General features: G+C 41.8%; 1 protein-coding gene and 2 long non-coding RNA genes across 3 annotated transcripts; 1 reads left to right on the plus strand and 2 right to left on the minus strand.

Annotated features, from left to right (window-relative positions):
* Positions 1-641: 641 nt before the first annotated feature.
* On the minus strand, positions 642-6,781 carry LOC101749901. The gene is made up of 3 exons (XR_001465306.4): positions 6,621-6,781; positions 5,377-5,488; positions 642-865 (listed from the first exon to the last, which is right to left on the minus strand). It is a non-coding gene; the product is annotated as an uncharacterized LOC101749901 (long non-coding RNA).
* Positions 6,782-7,909: 1,128 nt separating this feature from the next.
* On the minus strand, positions 7,910-15,908 carry LOC121110098. The gene is made up of 3 exons (XR_005857909.1): positions 15,794-15,908; positions 10,818-10,970; positions 7,910-9,282 (listed from the first exon to the last, which is right to left on the minus strand). It is a non-coding gene; the product is annotated as an uncharacterized LOC121110098 (long non-coding RNA).
* Positions 15,909-16,541: 633 nt separating this feature from the next.
* Positions 16,542-19,957, plus strand: IFI6 (interferon alpha inducible protein 6). Its single transcript, NM_001001296.6, has 3 exons — positions 16,542-16,705; positions 19,407-19,553; positions 19,772-19,957. Exons 1-3 carry the CDS (start codon positions 16,558-16,560, stop codon positions 19,798-19,800), a joined length of 324 nt encoding a protein of 107 aa, NP_001001296.1. The 5' UTR covers positions 16,542-16,557; the 3' UTR covers positions 19,801-19,957.
* The last annotated feature ends 4,430 nt before the right edge of the window (positions 19,958-24,387 follow it).

A 24,387-nucleotide genomic window follows, 5' to 3' on the forward strand; every position in this document is an offset into this window, starting at 1 on the left:
CTGCAGGTCAGCACGTGGAGATGTGGAACAGCCCTTAAGGAGCCTTGGAAAAAAGGCTTTTGTTCCTCACCTTGCAGTTCTGAAGTGAATGATTCTGGAAGTGTTCAGCCAGCTCATTACTTTATGCTTACTCTTCTTCCTTCTTGGACATCTTATGATAATCTTGATTATGCAAGCAAAATACACTCTCCTATTGTCAGTGATGAACCATCTGTTAACAGAAGCAGCTACATCATGGAATAATCTAGTTTCCAAAAGATCTTTACAATCATCAAGTCCAACCACAATTAATACTAAGTCCACAACTAAATCACATCCCTGAGTGCCGCATCCACATCCCTTGAATGCTGCCAGGGATGGGGGCTCTACCACTACACCAATTACCCAGGCACCCTGTTCCAATGCCTGACCAGAGTTTCCATGAGGAAATACTCCCTAACATCAAATCTAACCCAAGGCACAACTTGGGTATCATAGTAACGTTTGAGTTGGAAAGATCCCTTAAAGATCATCTGCAACTCCCCTGCGATGAACAGGGATGCCTGCAGCTGCATCAGGTGCTCAGAGCCCTGTACAGTCAACCTCAAATGTCTCCAAGGGCAGAACATCTCCTTTTCTTTAAAAACCAAAAAACCAATAAATACATTTTCTAAAAGCTTTATTCAAATGCAAACGCCTATCGTGATCTAGTGCCAGAAGATAAAGTAATGGATGAGTACAATGAAATAATCCTTAGACTACTAGCAAACGCAGGTTTGGGCTTCATATCCCACAAGTTGTAGAATGGATGATACAACATGGAGAAAACGGTTATAAGGAGGATTTAATCTTCTGTCCACTTTTCCATATTTGTGCATCCTTTCACCTTCAGTTAGAACCAAAATAGACAAACAGAGGAGTATGGTCAGAAAAATACAAAGTAGATTCATGGATACTAGGTGTGAACAAAGAGAGGCAAGAAGAGAGATTATTAGCCTTGAAAGTTTCTTAATTTACAAGTAGTCTGGGCTGGGAGGTAGAAACTTGCAATTTCCTTGTTCAGTTTACTTGAAATACTTACAATGATTAAAATAAGCCACAAGCAAGTTATTTTATATGCACAATTTTCCCCACATTATAAAAAGAAATCAGAATTTCAGCAGTAGACCAGCCTGCTAATGTTGCCTTTCTCCACCCCCTTCCATCCTCTTTTTAACTACTTCTGCTTTTTATTTTTACTATGTTACACAATATAAAAAATTTATAGATTTTAACATTTACATGGAGTCTATAAAAACTTCATGCTACATTATCATATTGTTAAACTTCATTCCTTTTTATTATGGAATTATTATTCTCTCTCATGGATGAAATGACTGATTTTATTTTGAATTATAGTTTATTACACAGTTGATATCACAGGAGTATTTTTAAGGAAATAATAACTGTAGAATACTGACAAAATATAGTATTATGAAAGGAGTGTATTCAACGGCATGAATACCAACACAAAGAGTAGAGAAGGAAATAGACATTTTAGTTATAGTTGCCTTTATCTGTGTTTATGGTAGATGTAGAACACGTGACCCAAGAAATAAATAAATCAGAGATTAGTCTCTATTGATTTATGGATGTGCATTTCTTCACTGCCAGTTACTTTAAGCACACGATTAACAGAGTTCATTCCAGATTTTTGCAATGTTTGTCATATGAGAAGACCAACAAGTTAACCTCATGAACACTGAGACAAATCTGCTAATATCTTCGTGACTCCAATTTCTGTGCCCTCAAAGAGAAGACAGACATAATGACTGAGAAAATCAAAGTAGAAATCATTTGGAGTTGTTTTACATGGAGAAAGGAAGCATGAGTCATTGAATTTTGAAATCCTTACTTAAGATAATTAGAGAATGGTTTGGGTTGAAAGGGACCCCAAAGCCCACCCAGCCCCACCCCGTGCCATGGGCAGGGCTGCCCCTCACCAGCTCAGTTGCCCAGAGCTCCATCCAACCTGGCCTTGAGCACCTCCAGAGATGGGGCACCACAGCTTCTCTGGGCAGCTCCGCCAGCACCTTGCCGCCCTCTGAGGAAAAGATTTCCTTCTAATACCCAATCTAAATCTCCTCTTTTAGTTTTAAACCATTCCCTCTTGTCCTATCACCATCTGTCCATGTAAAAAGTCATTTTCCCTCCTATTTATAATCTCCTGTCAATTACTGGAAGATTGCAGTGAGTTCTCCCTTAAGCCTTCTCATCTCTAGAAGGAAGAACTTCAGCTCCCTCAACCTTTCTTCATAGGAGAGGTGCTCCAGCCCTCTTCGTGGCCCTCCTCTGGACCTGCAACAGCAGCTCCATGTCTTTCCTGTGCTGGAGGCCTCAGACTTGGATGTGGTGCTCCCACTGGGACCTCAGAAGGGTGGAGTAGAGGGGCTAAGTCACCTCTCTTTCCTTGCTGGCCACCCCTCTTTTGTTACAGCTGACAATAGTGTTGGATACAGCCTAGATGGCCTCCAACCTTAACCACTTTAATGACCTCCTCTGCACTGGTGAGTGTCAGGCCCAGTAACACTACACCTCTGTCTGGTTTGTGTAATACCTGGAACAGGTAAGTTATCCTCATCAGACCCCAGGAGCCTGTTGGATTGCTTGCAGCTTGTGTTGTTCTTCCCATGCTGTACACTGATGTAGAGGCACCTCAGCTGGACTGTCAGCCTTGTTACCTTCTTGGAGAAGTCCTCCCAAAATCCTCTGGGAGGAATCTGATGTTTTTCCCTGCCACTTCCTGAAGTGTCAGTGTTCCCTCACTCTTTTCTGTCACTCAGAAGTACTTTTTTTTTCCCACCATAAGGTCTAGTTTAAAGCTCAGTTGATCAGCCCAGACAGCTTGCTGCCCAGAGCATTCTTGTGCCTCCTGGTCAGTTGTGTCCCACTCAACACCAGCGTGCCCGGTCTCTCCAAGGTACATCCAAAATCATAGTAGCTGAAACTCTGGCTGCATAGATGGTATCATGCTTAATCATTCAACTGATCCATTCTCCTCCTCCTTCCCAAGTACCAGTTGCCAACTGAAGACTGAGAATATCACCTGTACTCCTAATCTCTTCAACATCCTTCCAAGAGACATAAAGCCTCTTGCAGTATTTTGAAATTTCCTTGTTGCAGCCTCATGTGACCCAACTTGAAGGAATAGGACCAGACAGTATTTCTCCAGCTTTATCAGAAGAGATGCCTCTTATTGATGCCCCAAATGCAGACCCACAGCAGGCAGCAAACCGCTCTAGAGAAGTCATCTGGGCAGCAGATAGGTGCCTCAGTGCCTCTCAGCAAAGAGTCCCCAGTTACTAACATTTTTCTTTAGTGTCACTGGTTCTAATATGAGTTGGCCCAACCCAACATAGTTGTCCATCCCTGGATCTGAATACCACTGCTCCTGGACCCACCCACACCTGCTCAGCTACTCTAATGAGGGCTGGTGGTTCTTGCTGGCTCTCCCTTCACCTTGCGTTCTGCTTGATTCCAGGATCCCCCCCCCCTGCACACTACAGTCCCTCACTTCACTGCAAAACACTCCTGTACCCGAGCTAACTGACTTGGAGAGCAACTAATAACGATGATCAATCAATGGAAAAATTAGTCTTCAAACAACATGCACTACAGCTACAGTTACATGCCATTTTTAAATTTCATGATCTTTCCCCTTCACATTTATACATAATATCTGCACTGTACAGCAAGATTTGCTAGAGCTTAAAAAAAATCCAAGAAACTATCTTCTATTATACTCAGACAAAGCTGAAAACTTAAAGCTTAACAGAAAGGATCCAAAAGGTTCTGGATATCAGGCAACACTTCTGTACTGTGAGGATGAGCAAGCACCAGCACAGGCTGCCCAGAGGCTGTGGAGTCTCCTTCTCAGAAATCTCTAGATTCCACCTGGCCATGGGCCTCGGTGCCCTGCTCTGGGTGGCCCTGCTGGAGCTGGGCTGGAATCTGATGTACACAGTGTTTAAAGAACATAAAAGTAGACAACTCCCTTCCTGAAACAGCCCCTCGGCTGGGAAAGTCTGTGCCATTTCCCCTTATAACAACAGTTAGAGGAGAGTGTAGTGTGTCACCTATTCCAGCAACGTCATTTTCTGAGTAGAAGTATTCTTCTAGCACTTAAAGGTGAATTCAAGACAAGAACTGTTAAGTTAATCAACCAGTCTCTGACTTACAAAGCAAAACATCACTGATGAATTTTTGATCCCTAAATCTGTTTGAAATATTATCACAGAATCATGGAACTGCATGCTCTTAGTCTCACAGTGCCAAGGAGTGACTAATTGTTCTGCTAATCCTTACAAAAGAACAAGAGAAAGCAAATCCCTGAACGTACTGTACACAGAAGTGCTGTAATTTTCACAGAAAGATCCATTTGGAAGAAGCAGATCCACTGCACGCAAAGCAGGCACAAAAAGTATTAAAGTAAATTGCTAACAAAAAAGAACTGGAAAGATATGGAATGTCCTAGATCCTTCCAGGTTCATTTTCTTACTAAGACTCAAGAGAAAACAGAAGTTCTACAGGAGATCATGAAGGCAGGATTCTCAGCCATAAGTATGCCTTTCTCCATGGTAGGTAGTTTCTTCCCTAGACCAGGCTTTTAGGGGAATTTTTTCCTCAACCAGATATAAAATACACCCCTAACTACATTTGTTTCTTAAATAAGAAACCCAAAGTTACAGCAGGGAGCAGAATGATTCACATGTAATTTTCTTCTTAGTAATAGGAGCCAGAATTTATATAACAAATACATGCAATTCATTTTAACAAACTGAAAGAGGGCATGGTCTCTTCACCTTGATTCCAACTGGATAAATATTTTTTGATTTAAGAAGATAATTTCCATAAGATGTTATGAAGAATATTACTGTATCCAGATGAGTTTATATCTTAATCAAGAACCTGATAGAACATTACTGGGCTGCTAACCATGAAATAATTTCTATATGCAGGCAATATGATAATAAGTGCTTTATGCCTGGTGAGGAGTGGTCCAGAAACAAGGAAAAAACAGTTTAAAAGATAAGTTGTATTACATTGCCAGGTACCAGTATAGTCACTGCAGTATTGCTACTGCTTGGATGGAAACCCCTCTAGATTATAAGCAACAATAAACAGGCAGAAGATTGACTCCTCTTGCAACTTAATTCAAACCTCCTTTCTTTTGCCTGCAGGATCTCTTGGTTCCACCTTCCCTGTTTACAACCCTTTTATAACAGATTCTCTTACTCTGGCAAAGAGCAAGGCCATTTACAATGGCAACAGAACAAATGATAAAGGCTGTAGATTCAGTGAGTTAAAGAAAAACTTTGAGACCATTAAACAGATGACTGAAACTCACGCAGCACCTACTTTTTGTCAATAGACTCCCACAGTGGATTTCAAGACAAGCATTTCCTTTTCATAAGTGACTCTGCATGTTTCCTCCACCATCGCAATTCTTGGCTCCAAGTTTACCATAGAACTGTGCAGTTAATGATTAAGACACAAAAGGAAAAAATAATTCATACCTGGGAGGATTGCAGAATGATAAGCTATACCACACATACTCCAGGGCGTTGCAAGCTGAGCAAAGTAACTAAGTTCAGATACAAAACTGTTGCCTCCCCCAACAACTCAAATTACTATTACGCTACACTCAGCATGGTGAGTGGGGACAGGAAGGATTAAAAAATGCTTTTCCCCTTAATAAGGCTGTTTGTACTCTCCCCATACCAGGCTCCCTTTGCCAATTGTTAAGATTACTGCAACACCTACAGAAGGGAAGGGTGGGAGAAACAGACAGGTGAGCTCACAGCCAGAAGTCATCCATAGACTTTTCAGATGATACATTATTTAAGCTCACAAAACACACCTTCAGATGAGCTGTGACATAACAATAGCTAGAGGTGACAAATACCAAAATCTTGTTGAGGAAATAAAAGCTAAAGTCCTATCCCATCGCACATCCAACTCACCTTTTCCTGGAGAACAAACTCCTCTCAACAGCTTCATTAGCACCCCCAGAAAACACACCTAAGTCACACTTCCATTTAGAATAGCTGCTACTATTTAAACCAAACTTCCAGTAGGGGTGGGGCAGCTTTCTATATATCCATCAGCTGTGGGGAATGAAGTTACTGGATCCTCTGCTGTTAAGTCTAGGATGCTAACAGGTGCTTGAGCACAAAACAAACAAACAAACAAACAAACAAAAACTAATTTGTGTTTGTACAGGAACCCAAGGAATGATTTCCTTAATGGGACAGATTAGCTCTTGTTCCCTTTTTCCAATGCTCTCATGATAGAGCAGTGTTCTAATGGAAGAGACCAATGGGAGTAAACAGGGGCACAATGGACAGATATTGGTAGGAAATGGATTTGTTCAGATGTCACTAGGTCATCATGGTGCTCAGTTACAAATGGGGAAATTTCCATCAGATTCTTCCCCCTGGCAGTCACATAGTAAGGATACAGTGGAGGGAACCTGCACTCATGTCCTTCCAGTTACCTGACTTCTTGGAACTCTCTGTATGGGCAAGCTGTATCTGTAGCACCGCCAGGAGCCTCTGCTGCTACTTCCAGGATAAGGGAAAGGAGAGACAACTCACACTCACCTTGGTAGAATCATCTGCTCAGCAGAGTGAACACTCCACTGCTGGTCTCAAAATCCACACCCATTTCTAGAGGGCACGCTAGAACATGGGGCCATTAGCAGTACATCTCCTACACAGCAAAAGAAAAGTGACTGTTCCCTTCCACCTCCATTGTTTGTTCTGCTTTCCCTTTTCCTGGTGACTCCTTTCCACCCACCAGCTGTGTGACAGAGCAAGCAGTCCCCTGAGCAGTCAGGCCAAGGTCCACAGTGCAGGCAGATATGTAATATGCACCGAGTAGGGACAGTGCAAAGGAAGGCTTCCTGGCAAGGGAAGCACATGGCAAATACCTTCCTGAGGAGAAAATGATGCTGGTATGATTGGTGAGGGATCCTTTCCCAACTACTTTATGGCCCCTGGGACCACAGAGTCTCTGAGATGAGAGCATTACAGGCTCACATCAGCCTGCTTTCTTCATCCAAGTGAAAAAAACGCATAGATGTGGTCGGAATGATCCACCTAGGACTGCACAACCTCCCTGCAGTAAATAGTTTGTCCAGTGGCTTATCCATAGCCACTGAAGGCAAGAGAAATCTCTCCATTATTTATTGTTAGTACCTCATGATCTGACATTTAATTTAAGTCGTCTACTGTGTCTTGCCCAGCAGCCTCAGCATTATAAATAGGGAAGCGCTTTCATTCCCATTTAAGAACTAGCCACAAGGATTCAGATCTACTTTGATGAACCTTTTTGTGAGGCTTGCATTCTGTTGCCATGTATAAGCGATATTCAGAAGTGTACAGGGACTTTGTGAAGAAAGTTATCTAACCAACAAAGAAACTACTGCTTTAGGGCATCTATCGTGTTCAGGTTTTACAGGCAGGTGTGTTTCCAAAAAGTACTGAAGAGATGAGGAAGTAGTTTCTTTAGCATACAGTTTCAAAGATCTTTACCAAGAGCTTTTCTTGAGTAAAATAACATTTTCTCTGTGTTACAAAAGCTTCTGCAGTGCTTGGAATACCGGGTGTTTTGTCACAGTGCAGTCAGACGCAGGCCAGGCATCGTGTGCCCTTGGCAAATTCATGTCAAGCACAGTTTAAATGAAAAGGGGAAATTTAGGCAAGATGTCAGGAAAAACATCTTTCCCTCAGAGGGCGGTGAGATGCTGGCACAGCTGCCCGGAGAAGCTGTGGTGCCCCATCCCTGGAGGTGCTAAAAGCCAAGTTGGATGGGGCCCTGGGCAGCTGAGCTGGAGGGGGGCTGCTCTGCCCATGGCACAGGGTGGGGCTGGGTGGGCTTTGAGGCCCTTTCCTGCCCAAACCATTCTGTGATTCTGTGATTCTATGAGTCCTGGTTGCTTCCTTGTCCTTCTCATGCTCAGAAGTGGATTCTAAGAGGACATGCTCTGCGATCTTCCCAGGCCGGGCTTTCACTGCAGGCTTTTCTCACTTCTCTCCTAGGCACAACTGTACTGCATCCTAACTCACGCTGCTATAACCGTTTGCTTTTTCTAATATTCTAGATGCCAGATTGCAGTTATTTATAATAACGACAGTAAGCCAACTCACCAGGTTCAATCAGACTGTACTCAATCTCCAGTGTAAGTCATATAAACATGTAGCCTGGATTTTCAAATCAGAAAAGATGACTGTCAAACATAATTATCTTTCAGATGCAAAAAATGTATAAAGAAACATAAAACAAGAGGTTTCTCCTCATTGAAACAGACTGTAATGACCTAGGAGAGGCAAAACGAGCCAGCCGCTCTTACTCTGGTTCCAAGGAAAACTCCCAGTCCTTTATAAGCGTGGCCTGAAGCTTACCTACACATCTTGCAGCTGGAGCTGAAAAGTAAATCAGGCCATCTGGTCTTCAGATCCCTTACCCATGGAACAGATTGGCCACTTTGTTATTAACAGCTTTTCAAATTGGCCATAAAAACACTTCCAGCACTTATGCTTTCATAAATACTCACTTGTATTAGCATTTGAAACCTCTTTATGTGCATTAAATGTTTATACTGTGCTTACTATCAACGTGCCTGAGTAGCATGATATATGCAGCCTCAGAAACCTGTCTCAGAGAGGAAAAATAAGAAGAGATCCATATGTTTTAAGCTGTCCGTGCTTAGCTTTCGTCTTCAGACAAGACTTGCCTTTCATTTCTGAAAACTGACTTTCCCTTGGACCTTGCAGCAGTGACCACAGACACATGATCAGAGGGCACTCCTTGGACACATGCATAAGGGACACGAGGAAGATAGCTGATAACCCACAAAGCAGAACTCACCAACCCACGTCCTTTTGCCTTGAGCTGTAGACGGAGGGCATCACAGCCTCCTTTTCTTCTCCATGTGGAACTGGACCCACTGGGACTGCTCCAGGAGCATCAGCTGGCCTGGGTTCCCTGGCTGAGGGAACAGCTGTCCTGACAGAGCTGAGCCACTCAGTTGCTCAGCACATACCCATGGGCTCATCCATGTGGCACCCGTGAATTAAGAAGTTTCCTGTATTTATACATACTTACTTAATGCTTGTAGACAGTGTATTTTGCTATAGCTTTACTAAATCAGTTACCGTGATTACATTTGAGTAGCACTGGGAGCTCAATTCTGTTAAAATAGCATTTTGACCATTAATTCAATTTATTTGCCCTTTATTTCTGTTTTCACCACATTTCTTCCTAGAAAAACAAACAAACAAAACAAAACAAGACTTATATTGCCTTAAAGAAAGGATACAACTGATTAGTGGTTTATTTACCAGGTCTGCCACCTTCACTAGTTTGCCCCTAAGTTTCAGAAAGAATTACAAGTTTCCCTCATGCCTATACATCTGTTCTTGAACATTGTGTGAACTTACTTTTTTCCTTTCAACGTAGATTTGTCTGTATTCCCATATTCCTGAGTCTTTGCTAATATAAATGTTCATGGCTCATGCAGCCACTCATGGAAAGACTGAAACCTCAAGACCGAGTGGAACATTTACTCAGCAGATGACAGTTTTACCACATATCTATTTATTTCTTTAACAAAATAATGTACAATGGGACTTTTTATTCAGATATTCTATATATTTTTGGTTTGTGAGAATTCTTCTTTACTTTTACACCCATTTTTGGTCTCAAAGATGAAAGAAAGAAAGAAAGAAAGAAAGAAAGAAAGAAAGAAAGAAAGAAAGAAAGAAAGAAAGAAAGAAAGAAAGAAAGAAAGAAAGAAAGAAAGAAAGAAAGAAAGAAAGAAAGAGAAAGAAAGAGAGAGAAAGGGAGAAAGAAAGGAAGGAAGGAAGGAAGGAAGGAAGGAAGGAAGGAAGGAAGGAAGGAAGGAAGGAAGGAAGGAAGGAAGAAAGGAAGAAAGAAAGAAAGAAAAAGAAAGAAAGAAAGGAAGAAAGAAAGAAAGAAAGAGAGAGAGAGACATGGTGCTGACATTTACTTATCAGCCTAAGTAAGTTTTCATGCCTTGGAAAACAAGGCTGCTAACCTTAAGGAAAGGATCCTTGAGTGTAGGACTGGTGACTTGTGTTAACTGCTATGGCAATAAAAAATGACTTTGCTAAAAGCACTGAGCGCTGTCTATTCCACACCAGCTTTCAAGCACCGCTCCTCACAGCAGAAACCAACAACCTTGAGAACGGTGCTCACACCTTCATTTCAGTGCCTCAAAAGCACGTGACTGCTCAACATGGGAAGTGATAGGACCAGCCAAAATAAGGAAATAATGAAAAATTCCTTGGAGAGAGGGAACAAATAAGAGAATATGTCTCCATGGCTTAGTGGTGCCTGTATTCCCAGTTCCTATAGTGTCTGAGACCTGGTGTGGCTCTCAAAGGGCTGAAAGACTGCCTCTTGTTTTGCAGAGTCTGTTCTGAGCAGGGCCTTATCTGATGTCTCTGGATTATGGTACAAAGCCCTGGAATAAGCTAGCCTACAACTTAAGACTGACTGTGCTCACAAACATATTACTAAGGATAAGACTGGAAGTGTCACTGTGGTGTAGGGTCCAGACAGAGGAGCTCTGAGGAGTATAGTGTGAAATTCAGATGTGAGAAGTGAACATCCATTAAGATTCTGCCATCCAATTGTATTTGAGGTCTAAGCTTAAAGTGTCTTCAGGCCATTTACTCAAATGCTTTGTTTCTGGATTCTAGTAATAGAAATTCAAATGAGAATGACTTAGCCTAACCCTGAACAAGGTTGACATATAGAACAATCAGACTTACCTTTAAAACTCCTTTCTGATCTTGACTGTAAAGCTTCTAGCTCAATCACTTTGTGAGCTCCTCCTAGCTGTAGTGTCTTACCAGTAGGAAAACCACCAAGTTAAAGGGAGTGACTGTTCCCTCCACCACATGCTCATGAGTACTCATCCTTACCTTAGACAGACGGAGAATAAATCTGCATTAATGTAATCTGCACGTTGTCGAGAAGCATTTTCATTTTATTTCTGAAGAAAAGCGTGTCACTGTATGATTATAGATGAACAAGCCAGATATCAAAGTAAAATAAGAAGGTAATATTTTTAAGGTATCAGAATTATCCCTGAGAGGCCCTGATTTCCTAAATTTACAGTTGCTCTTTAGCTACTTATGTCCTAAATGTAGGGGGGGTTTTGCCATGCTTTTTAGATCTGAAATAATGTAGGTCTAAAGAAGATGGACCCCAAATCTCTCCAGAGTTGCACAGAGATAGGGCAACAAACAACCAACATAAGTCGCAACATGGAAAATTCTAATTTGGTATACAGAAGCAGTATTTCACACTAAGGGTGGTCAAATACTGGAGTAAATTGCCCAGAGTGCATTTGAAATCTTCATCTTTGGAGATGCTCAGAACTCAACAGGAACAGTTTCTAAGTAACAGGGTAAGTTCCTGGCTGGACTAGATGACCTCCAGAGGTTCCTTCCAACCTAAATTATTGTGGTTCTATGATTGTGACTGTATTAAAACCTCTCCCACGTTTACAGGAGTCATACAATGTCACTGTGTGAACTCGCTCAATCCCCTGATGTCATAATATCAGCCTTGTGGAATTTTCTTTTTCTTACTGTTTTATATAAGTCAGTCCTGACAGAGACCACAGTTTTCTAAATCAGAACATTATGTTGGTTGGCCTTCTGTCAACATGACCATGATCACATGATCCTATAGCAGCTTGATAATAGCATTCTTATTTTTTTGTGTGTCTCAAATGCAGCTTTATAACTAATAAAATTACAGTCACCTGTACTGTGGAGCATTTCAATTTTTTTACTTAGCTAGACGGTCTCTTATTCAAGTGGAACTACTTTGGAAGTGTCTTGGAATATGGGTATCAGTTATATATGGCTTGTATTTATTTCTTCTCGGGTGAAATGAAAAATTTAATTATATGAAAAAAATGCAAATTGCTGCCAACTGTGTTAACTGTGAGAGAGTTGCATTATCTTCTAACATAAATTGTCAGTGAATTGAAGAAAAGACGTTTTGGAAGCTGATCTGATTACTGTCAGGGAAAGTGCTCAAACTCAATTGTTGGCAAATGTCCAGTACCCATCACTGAATGATCATCACCTCATCATTCAGCCTTCTCAACTGACATGCAAAACAACATCCAAATATTCATTGCACATCTGTGCTGGACAGATTATGCATTAGCAATTCAAATCAATTCGATGTACAGGCAGTTTCTGTAAAGGCGTCTGTTTGGGTGAGATGCCTTGTTGTCTGGGATAGATAATAAGGCAACTCTGTCTAATCTTGGAGAACAATCAACCCATCTTGAGAAGGTGACTGACTACGTATGCTCTTGCCCTGACAGCACAAGAACAATGGCCCCATAATGCACTTGACTCAGCTGGTAATAAAATCTACTTTTGATTAGCAGCCGTGGCTTGTGTCAATCACCGCGTGATGTACCATTGTCCTCTGGTCCTGAACACAGTTTATTTACAGGGAAACAAAAGCTTTTTGGATATGGCTGCTGCCCAGAGATTGCAAAATAGATTGAGCTGTCAGCCTCACACACTAGATGAAGATTAATGAGTTGTGCAGACAATAAATATGAAGCAATGACCATAAATATGCTAATAGGTATTATCCATATACACTATAATTGCTACAAAAATTAAAAAGTAGTGTGAAGGAAATAGGTCACAGGGTGACAGATAGATAATCTTGGATGCTGAAGATCTTTGGTTCAGTCAGATTCTCTACAGGTTTATTTCCTTCAATTAGACCCTTCAAAAGAGTAATTGTTTAAAAGCTGTTTGAATAATCTCTTTTGAAACAGAGGTTTATGGGAAAATGTTTATGAAAAAGTGACTTGAATGAACACGTTATTAGAATGAGAAAGGTGACTACCGAAAGCAAGTTACGCAGAGATTAATGTCTGCCATCAGCTGGCCAGCATCGCTATGAAGGAAACGTGTCTAAGTGGTACACTAGTGAGAACTTCAAGGAAAAGGGGCTGCAGCGGCACAGCAGGTTGTATCCAGAGACATGAGAGAGTCAGTTCACTCTGGGGTGAAATACAGAAGATTTGAGTGCATGTCTGTTTGTCTGTATTGGTTGGTTTGGTATTTTCATCTTCGCACACTTCTTTTCCTAAAGAAGGGAAGGATTCCCATGACTCAAATTGTCAGAGTATTTCCAAGCCAGCTTCTGGTCTTCCAGTTACGTTTAATGAGCACCTGGTCCAGATAGCACCTGATTTCTGGCACTGAAAGGTTTCATCTGAACCTGAAACTCTCAGAGTTTAATATCAAACTGTGTTAGCTGAAATGTGCAAATGTTTCAGCACATAAGGCTGCTGAAGTTATGGCGAGGCTGAAAATAGAGGTAATCCTACTCTTGGTATTGATGGCTTTGACTCTCTGTTCTCTGAGGCTCAGAAGTGCTGCTGAACGCTTCTCAGGTCAGCTCACGCCACCTACCTCCTCTCCTCCAATTTTCATCTTCTGAAGAAGGGAAGTTACTCATACACTCTCCCAGATCCCAATGAGGCTGGTTGTCAGATTCACTGATAAGAGCTGTTTTCGCTTTCCTTGCATCATTTTCGGTTTTAAATTATCAGTGAATTTTTGGCTGACAGCCCACAGACCTCTGTGCTTATGGGACAGGCTCCTTGCAAACTCAGCTGGACATCAAATATACTGGGCTAACAGCTTGAAAATTACGCGTTTGAACCCAAAAAACTGGTTAAAGGAAGTAAAACAGGTAGGAGATCATTAAGGAAAGCATCTTACACAAAGTAAGCAGGTGAAAGAAGTGTGTTCTTCTGGATGGCTGGTGGAGGGAGGAGAACTTTGGAAGCTATGATCTTGGGGGCTGAGTTCTTGTTCCCAGTCCCACTTCAGCAATAGCACTGGATCTTTAAAGTGGAGGCTGTGATGTCAGCCATGTCACATGCTGTCAGGGCACAGCAAGGGCTGGCTGTTCCCAAAGGGACAGGGAATTAAGTATGACAGAAAGGCCAGGAGCACCACCAGCTCTAGCCCTGCCCCACCACCCCAAGAAAGGTGAGTGAAGCAGGCTGAGAGATGACAACCAGAGGAAGCAAATGCCCAAATTATCAAATGAGATTATGGTGATGAGGCAGACTCAATGTCAAGCCAGAAGCATGAGTCAATGGATCAGGTTCAGATGTGGTGATAGTAATCAGGGTCAGCCACAGCTAAGAGATCACTGGGCAAGCCTACCCATCATAACCAGGCAGGCCCAAGGAATACAGGCTGCAGATGAGAGCCTGGGTCATGTAGGTATGGCTGCGATAGCTGCAGACAGATGCACCTACAGCACTGCTGAGACAGGGACAGAGCCCACAGGCAGAGTGCAAGGGTGGAGGGCCCCAGGGAGTCTGCTCAGGGCCTTTAAGACCTAAATGGTGGGCTTAGCCCTGGCACACTCATGAGAGATTGGCCACATTATGCCAAGCTGAACTATTTGCAAAGTGAAGTGTCAGAAGCTTACTAGGACTCATGAAAGTTTTTGGTTTTTTTTTTTCTATACATGTAAGCAGAATATCCCAAATGTTCACAATAAGCTGAAAACATGCAAAACCAAATGCCTTCCAGGCCAGAACTTCCTAACTTAATTTGCTGTACCAGTAGTCATAATGAACATGCAGGTAGGCAGAGGTCAGCTGTTTTTAGCACCGTGTCATCTATGCATACTGATGTGTTCATCATCCAACTCACTGCAACCACACATGAGGTATTATAGTCATCTCCCTGTGGATTGTTCTGTGGCATACTTTCATAGAATCACAGAATTGTAGAATCCTTTGAGTTGGAAGAGACCCTTAAAGATCTTCTAGTCCAACTCCCCTGCAATGAACAGGGACACCTACAGTTAGATCAGGTTGCTCAGAGCCCCATCCAGTCTGACCTTGAGTATCTCCAGGGACGGGGCATCCATCACCTCTCTGGGCAACCTGTAAGCAAAGACTTTCCCTGACTCTCTTTAGTAGCTTCCCTCTCCTTACTACACCGAATTTCTTCACCTCATCTTTAGGAGACTACTAGTAATTCCTCCTTTCCCTGCTTGATCACCAATGTCTTTATCAATCATGAATTGCCTTGAGGCATTTCACTTGCAATTAAGCTTTTGTTTTATCTAATTTTTAATGTTTTTAGTTAAACAACTCTATGTGTATTCATTATGAATTGCTGTGTTTTAGAATTTGGTAAAAACTCATCATATGCAGTGTCTCTCTGCAATATCATGAAGTTTTAATTCCCCATTGCTTTGCCAGATTTTTTCATCATTTCTTGTTGGAGTGTTTGGAATATTAAATAAGTGATATTAACCGAGCACCAAAAGATCTTAGCAGTTCTGAAGGAAGTATATGCAGCAATACTTATCAAGAGTCAGTTTTGTTATATTGTGACTCAAAGTGGGCCTGCAACTTAATTGCTCTATTCTTACATGAAATTTTACTTGCATTTAAGCTGTAACTTTAGATATTTCATTATATTAAATAATTCAAACTGATAAATGAGAGATGAGATAAGGAGAGATTTGGCAGGATGAAGATGCATCACGACAGAAGGCCTAACGCAAGCAGACTGGTTAATAAAAGCAACCGTACTGGAATTAAATAAGACAAACACATCTGAATTAAAGAATAAAAATGAATAAAAGAAAAGCGTTTGAAGATACAGAAAGCAGTATTGCTCAGGTGTGCATGGGGCAAGAATCCCACTGCTCAGATACATACCACATACAGTAGCAAAGAAATGGACTTTATGTCGTCTGTTCCATAACCCAACATGTGCAAAATAAGGGCATTACCCAACAGTGAAAATGCTTGATCTTCTTTCTGTATTATTTACCCTGTGAGAGCCTTTCCTGTGGTACTTTGAACTAACCAGATAGTCCTCTTTACCTAAGGAAGGAGACCTATGGATTTTTAAACTGTCTAATCTAAATTAGTGGCTAAGAAATGCTGCAATTAAAGGGGCATATGCCATGAACTGTTCATTAAAGATGGAGCTTCAACACGATTTGCACGAGGAAGAACTAAACAGCTGTGTCAATCTGCTCTCATGACACAAATCCTCTAACAGTTCCTTCCATAATGAAATTAATTTCAATCATCCTATGTTAATTGTATTCTGATTTACAACTCCCTGTAAACAGTTTTTCTGGGGTGGGATAGCTGCATCGCAGTAGAACTCTGGGCACTGTAACAAACTCAGCCTGAAGTTTCTACATCAGTACTGCTTTGCTGTCTTTTTTTGTCTATTATCTTTTTTTTCAGAGTCACATTAACACTTGAAATGAGGAAATACCCCCTTTTTAAATGCTTTTGATAAGGTTTGTTTGGTTTTTATCTAGCATGTGCATAAAGGTCAGTTTCGTTTTCCTGAGTGACTGTGGGCTTCAGTTACTTTCCAGTTTCAGTTTCGTTTCTTTGCTCTTAGCTGGATAGGGTATAAAGGGGGTGGCTATGAACTTCTTTCTGCACCTTCAGCAGGCAAAATGTCTGACCAGAACGTCCACAAAGCCGGTTTCACTTCCTCTGGAATTGCAAGAGGTTCTCTTGCTTCATCGATCATGTCTGGTGAGGCAAAATCCTTTGGGGGAGGCGTTCCTTCTGGAGGGACTACTGCTACTCTACAAGAAATGGGTATGAGAAACTTTGTTTTTTCCTTTGCAGTTTTTGTTTTGTTTTGTTTAGTGAATAGAGCAAATCAGAATTATATCCTTGAAAATAAGCTTGTCACATAACCACTTCTCTTCTACATCCCCTTATTGCACTGAAGACAGAAGATTCACATATGGAACTGCATGTTATGAGTGGGATGCTGTTGAGAAGGTTTTCTGTGAATGTACATGTGCTTGAGTATATATATGCATAGGTAGCATTCATGAGATTTGGAAGTGTTTATTCAAAGTTTGCACTGTCTTTCCAGTCCACTAGGAATCATCAATAATGCAGAAAATCACGCTAGCAGTAAGCATCCATACATGTATGCAAGAACATGATCTGCATACCAACATTTCATATAAATTATCAGATTCCCCTCGGTCTTTGCTCTTACACACCCATATGTATCACAAATACAGGGAGAAAGCATGAAATCTTATGCAGTCTCCATAACGGGGGTAATTAGCTGCAGTTTGAGAGCTAAATACATAAAGGAATACACATATCTTTGCAGCATGTATCCAAATGCTAAAAATAGGCATAGCTGGCTGTCATGCAAGCTAACCCTGTAGATGCTTGCTTTTCTGTTCCATACACAGAGCAATACTGATCTGACAATGGAAGCAGCTTGGCACTTGTTTAACCCCGTGTCCCACAGGATGCACACACAAGGCATGCTGTCTGCTAGTCCTACCCATGGAATCTGGTTCAGCAGGCACCCTCTGAGTATGCATAACCCCACAGAGAAGACAGCTCCATGTGATTCTGATTTACCCAGCAGCACAGTGGTTCACAGGCTGACCTTGGGTAAAGACTTTCAAGCCCCTTACTTCTTTGGGGGTCTTAGACTCACTACTCTCACATATCAGGAACGTGTTTACCAACAGTCTGTGGGGTGGTAACAAGTGGGGATCCCTGCTATATTGGCAGCTCCCAGTCAACTTGCCAACTGCTGGTCAGCTGCTGGAAAATTCCTAGTCAGCTGGTCAACAGCTTCCCAACTGCTGGCCAACTGCTTTTGTGGTAAGCAGCTACAGATCTACAGAAGGATGGAGCTGAGCCTGACTCGTCCAGCCATAAAATGAGTGGTTGGCCAGGTAAGCTGTCCAGGGTCTATATTTGTGCTGTTTTTTAATAAGTAAAATGGTGATAAACCTGGCTGAGAGGAGGTACATTATTTTTTTTTAGATATGGTTTACATTGCTGACAATGTTTTTCACAGTGTGAGGCTCTGAGAGAGTAAGTAACATAAGGGTCATGTAGAGAGATACTGTGCAGGACCCTCGAGAGGTATTGTTTAAATTCTACTTTGTATTATTTGATCATTGAGTTTAGGTTACAGAATAAAGTAGCAAAGAGCTTAGAGGATGGTAGCAGCAGGGCGGAATGGGAGAGACTGACAGGAAAAGAGGATGACCAAGGGATTAAAAAGCAGAAAGAGCTATTCTAAGACATACCCCACTGCATTATCAGCACAGAACCCACTACACAAGTACCACCACCAATATCATAACAAAGCAGACAGCTGCAGAACCCTGCCTTCTGTTACAGATAGTGGTGGTAGAGCAGTAGTGTGCAAGCCCATAACCAGTGGCGTCCTACAGGAAGCATGAAGTTGCAGTTCAAGTTCTGGGAATATTTAGAAGAGAGCGACAAAGTAAACATTTGACAGCGCCTTACTTCATTCTTGCAATGTCTGTACCAACTGTATGCTAAAGCACTGGTTTTGGTGAAGATAATCTACAAGACTAGAGGAGACTTTAGCCATGCCTACAGGACACACTCCAGAAGAGCTTTTAGCCCTGTGAAAAATACTTGCTCTGTAACATTGCCAAGACAGGTGTGAGCTTTGGCTCCCTGCAGCAGGAGAGCTTGCCACACGTTCTTTGCCTGATTGAGAGCTAGAAGGGCCTGATTTCATTTCCGCAGGTGCTCCTGAAATCTCTCACTCTTCAAATGCATCTTCTTAACCTTTCCATTCAGGCTGGAAGCCCTCCCCCACATGCAGCAGGGCATGAGTATTGTTCAATATCACTTTACAGACAACATTATAACAAGCTCATCACCAAAATTTTTGAGCATCCTCAAGGAATGTTTTAAGGGTTGTCGCTACCATTTGTCATTGGTAATGCTTTACACTTCTTCCAGGAAAAGAAGGGATACTTTGCCCAGTGCTCCATCCAACTTAGTCTTGAACACCTCCAGGGATGGGGTATCCAATACCTCTCTGGGCTGCCTGTTTCAGCACCTCACTGCTCTCTCTGTGAAGAACTTCCCCCTGACATCTAGTCCAACTGCCCACCTACCACCAATATTTTCCCACTAAATCATGTCCCTCAGTCAACTCCTCAGAAAACTGCAATTCCAGCAGAGACAAACTTTGCCCAAACTGTTTTGGACAACCAAATTAATCAAAGCAGTCTTTGTGACTGAGCTGTAGATTTTCTTTACATTCCAGCAACATCCACAACATACAGTTTCTTTTTCTTTCACCAGGATGCCCTCTAAAAGGCAGTGCACCGATGGAAGAGGTCAAGTAATTAGCAATCAATGTCTTCTGACACATTTTCTAGCTTTGTGTTTGTTTGTTTGTTTCAAGAAAAGAATGGCAGTTTACAATTATCCTGTGAAGTCTTCTCCTTAGGAAAGCACAGCAACCTCTCTTTTGTAACTTCTCCAGGTGCCAAAGGCTCAACACACTCCTCAGGCTTTACCAGCAGTGGGATCTCCGGTGGCTCCAGGGCCTCCCAGATGATGTCCAATGAGGCCACCTCTTGCGGAGGCGGAGTTCCCAAGGGTGGCACAACTTCCACTATCCAGTCTATCTGTAAGTCAGAGTCCTCCTAATACAGAGGAAGCTTGGTAGATAACTGGAAAAAGATTTGAAGCTCTTTATTTCAAAAAGTGCATTTCAAAGTGTAACACAAATCTTTGGTTTCCTCTGTCCTGAGAACCGTTGTAAGCCATGCTTAGATATTCCATATGTTACCCTGTACTGCAACATTACTTTAAATTGTTCTTGTGTTTCTTTGTGTTTGTCTTTAGCAATGGGTGGCAAAGGAGGAAGGCGCTGAATAGAAAGAAGCAGCGGTCCAGGAGCAGGTCCTGCAAACTGTTCATCCTTTACAGACAGATTCACTTGACATCTTCTTCTCTTCTTTGCTCTCCCTGTACCTGACATGAAAGACAAAGCATTTTTCACTCTCCAAAATAAAAGCTCTGTTAAAATCATGGATGCTTGCATGAAATCAGTGGGGACAAGGATGGGGATGGGAATGAGGGCCACCTTCTTCTTCGGTTAACTGTGTTCTGAAGCACAGACAAATGTAAACACAAGACAATAAATGTAAGATAGAATACTCCAGCATACAGTTTACAAAAGCCCATCATTTATCAGCACTAGAGTCTCCTAGTAGCTTGCTTTCTCTGCTTACTCTACAAAAAGCGATCATAAAGCAAAATTCACCCTGTTGTGAGAAAGAAGCCTAGAAACTCTTTACGAAGCACATCTAGCAGTTCCTTTCAGGGGTACTTCTAATGGCTTATCAAATTAAATTTCACTTAATTAAAAATACACATAATCAGAAGACAACAGGTCACAAGAAATTTCATACTTCATAAATCCAACTAATGTTTGTACCCATCTCCTATTTGTAAGATTCCTTTCACACTAGTATTTCAAGACCCTATTAGTTTATCATCATCTTGGTCACCAATAGACAAAATCTACCCCTGTAATCTGCAGGTGATATCTGATTAGAGTGAAGAAAGAAGCCCACCTGCTCTGGTGTAGGTCTCACTGTTTGGGCTTCCTGCTGATCCCTGATCACCTGACTCCTTTTATTCAGCTGTGCTCTCACTGTGCTGTTTCCCCAGACCACACAATGTTGTCCATTTCCTAGTCATGCTCTTACATACATATCTCCCCCTTACTTCTTCCACCTTCCATCTTTCCAGCTCCTCATCCTCTGTCTCTTCCCTTCTTCTGTATTTCTAAGAACACCACACAGTGCAGCCTCTCCTTCCATTTCCTCACCTCAAAATAAAGAGAGGCAATCTCATACCCGAAGGTGAAGAGTTAAGAGACACTGGGCTATCCCAGGAAAATTATGAAATGTAACTGAGCTGCAAAGGACTAGTAGGATGTGACATGAGTGGTAGTTATAAAACCATAGAAAAGTAACTTTCAAAGAAACCTCGGTGTGGGGAGAGTAAAACTCCATGTCTGCACGCTGGCTATTTACTGCTTAATTACTATTGCTGCAGTAGATATCTTACTGTAGTATTGATGTTGTATTATTTAGAAAATAAAGAGAAGATATGAAGACCACTATGTCCAGATGAAATGAAAATAAATCTAAGCTAATATGAGTAAAAAAATGTAAGTATTCAGGACTCACTGATACCTACTAGCCTCAGGGGCCTATGAGTCTGACTGAGAAATGTGGGATGGGCTCTCCTATATGACAATTCAGATGTGATTCTTGGGTTCCTGTGATTCTCCCTTCCAGCCCATCTCTGTTCTCCTCCAGGAAATCTCCATGTCCCAGCCATGTCTCTGCATTAAGAATTTCCACTCATGTCCCAGTCACGATTAGCACAGTGCTTGCACTGTGCCATACTCACAGTGTGGCCGTACTCAAACACCTGGAGTGGGTGCCACCAGCCCCTGGAGAGGGAAGGGACAGGAAGGCTCTGACTTTACTCTGGCAAGGCTTCTGTGAGATGCCCGATGGCCAATGCGAATGTGGTCAAATAGCATTTTATGCCTATCTCATAGAATAATAGAATATCCTGTGTTGGGAGGGACCCATGAGGATCATCAAGCCTAACTCCTATTTACTACAGACTAAAGGAGGCAGGCATGGAAAAGGCAAATAAAAAGCTCCATCCTGGTTTGTTTGTTTTTTTTTTTAAGATCGCCAGTTATTCTGCTTTTACAGACTTGACCATCCACCATAACAAACATAAAAGCATTGAAATTCTGGGTATTTGACATAGTCTCAGTGTTTATGTGCAAAGATGAAACCGTTAGTTTGATGTGATGCATCATCTTCAAGCCTGGGCTGGTATGTGGCTCTTCTCAATCCATCCCACACTTCCGGCCCAAGGTCTGGTAGAGCAACCTATGACTACCAAATTACAGCTGTGTGTAAACAGCAGGCTCTCATTCCCTTCTGCGTGAAGTGGAACAAGGAACCTGATCACAGCTGATTCCCAGTCAGAGACTCCTTTGTGTGCAAATGCTGTCAGTGAGCAGCAAGGATCTAGATCCCCACAAACGAATCTTCAAGCATCTGCTTTAACGTTGATAATACTGAAGTGAGTTGCGATAATGAGACTAATATAAGAATGAAAGACAATTAGAAAAGATCAGGCACATAACTCACCAGACAAACAATTTTCACAGAATCATACTATCATTAAGGTTGGAAAAGACCACTGAGACCATCTAGTCCAACTACCAACCCATCCCCACCATGCCCACTGACCACATCCCTCAGTGCCACGTCCACATGGCTCCCGAACATCCCCAGGGACGGTGATTCCCTCACCTCCCTGGGCAGCCCTGTGCCACTGCCTCACTGCTCTTTCTGAAAAGTTTTCTTAATATCCAACCTGAACCTCCCTTGGCACACCTTGAGGCAATTCCCTCTCGTCCTAAAACTATTGTAAGCTAATTTTTTAAAACTAATTTTTTAAACTAGTGCTGAATAACCTGAATGTGCACCTTTTTGATGACAGTTACTCTGATTCTTATTTTCCTGCACAGACATAAGACGTCAAACAAACTTCAGCTTCAGCTTTGGCATTTCTTGACCTCAAGTTCTTTGTATTGTTAAAAATGTCTATTATCAGTGAAATCTAATAAACAGTGTTTAAGCATAAAAGATGAAAAGATGATCCAAACCTACACAACAATCCTTAATCCCCTATCAGTTCCCTTTCAACACCTGTATGATTCAGGCATTATGAGTTTGGATAGCCCTAAGGTCCCCAGTGTTCCTACAGGAGAACAAAGGTAAATGCTTCCTCCTGTAGGACGTCACTCACAGACCACTTAAGCAAGTTCACATGTTCATTAATAGAAAGGAAATATTCATGTTTTTAACAGAAAATAATTGAAATGGTCCAAAAGCAGCAAATATGGCAATGTAAATCCCTCGTGTCTCTCAATCAATCTTTCACAACAAATAGACAGTAAGGGAGAGAAAGGAAAAGAGGCAGCACATGTGATTACCAGAGCAGTAGCAGCAAAACAATATGCTGCAGAAAGAACATAGCTCTCTGCACAGAAATCAATTTCTCCCATGGGATGGGGTCGATAGTTGTCTGACAGGACAGCATACAGGCAATTTAATAGCATTTTATCTAAATGAATCTATTCCTCCACCCCACTGGCCTTGTAGTGCCGGAGTGGGATCTCTAAGTAAAATAGATTTATTTATTTTTTATCATATAACAGGAAAGCATTTATCATGCTGAAGCCACTACCACTGTCTATTAAAAATCATTTATCCCTGTTAGTTACTCATTACCACCAACTCCTTTCCAACACTGCTATTCTAATTATTTAACTTATGCACGCAGTCCATAAAAATCTCTCTCAGTTAATTCTAGAAACATTTTTCTCACTCAAATAATTCCTAAACTACAGGTCACCTTTTTGGGAAAAATAAGCCCATATGCCAGGCAGAGTCAACTTACTCAAAGGAATATTTCTGAATATATCTGAAATGATGGTTTTATGCAAGAAAAAGCCTAATTTTTGAGCAATGCTTTATACACAGAGATTGGTTGTCCAGAGTATCTATTTTAATAGCGCTTTAATAAATAAAGCTGATCTGATCTTATTAGCGAATATCTGTGTGAAGTAAATGGTAATGAATAAGAACCCCTAATAAGCATCATTCCAGGGATGGATCTTCAGCTCTCTGGGAGTTTGGTATTGTGCCCCAAAGGCTCTTGTAAATCCAGCTGCAGTTCTTGCTCATCATTTAGGAGATTAGGGCTGATAAGCGACATCAAGCCTTATTAGAACGGGCTAAGGCAACAGGAAACATTAATTGGGTAATTTAATGCACAAGGAGACAATAAATGCCTGCATTGTGGTTCAGATCCTGTTCCTCTATTGATTTGTTTATGTCTTATTTTGTGAAATTCTCACAAATCTTTAGCGGAGAGACCACACGACCAATCTAAGTTTAAAAGTACCGGATTAATTCTGCTGTTTCCTGCAGCTCGCTTCACCCCCTGTGTTACCAGGGTACCCTTCAGCAACCCTGTCCTTGGCAAGCTGAGGAATGACATTCCCCTGTCTGAGGACTCCTCAGAAACAGGTAGGGAGAGACCCAAGGCACATCAGCTACCTTCAGTGAAATGGTATCTCACCACCTCGTCTGTGTTACGACTTCATCTCTTAGAAGAAAATGAATACAATCCATGTTCCCATGGATCAGACAGGGAAGAGCACACAGCAGGAGCACGGAGACTTGGAGGAAGCCACAAGTCTCTTTTCCTTCTGAGAGCTGGGAGCACTTGATAAAGTTCTCTTGTCTTTAACTGTTCTGAAGGAGATGGAGAAACTCCTTCTGGACTTATCTGCCTCCAGAAGTACGGAAGATGAGAAGAAACTCCTACATGGATATTTTTCTCCTGTC

Source organism: Gallus gallus, chromosome 2 (assembly GCF_016699485.2).
Source record: "Gallus gallus isolate bGalGal1 chromosome 2, bGalGal1.mat.broiler.GRCg7b, whole genome shotgun sequence".
Taxonomy (NCBI): Eukaryota; Metazoa; Chordata; class Aves; order Galliformes; family Phasianidae; genus Gallus; species Gallus gallus.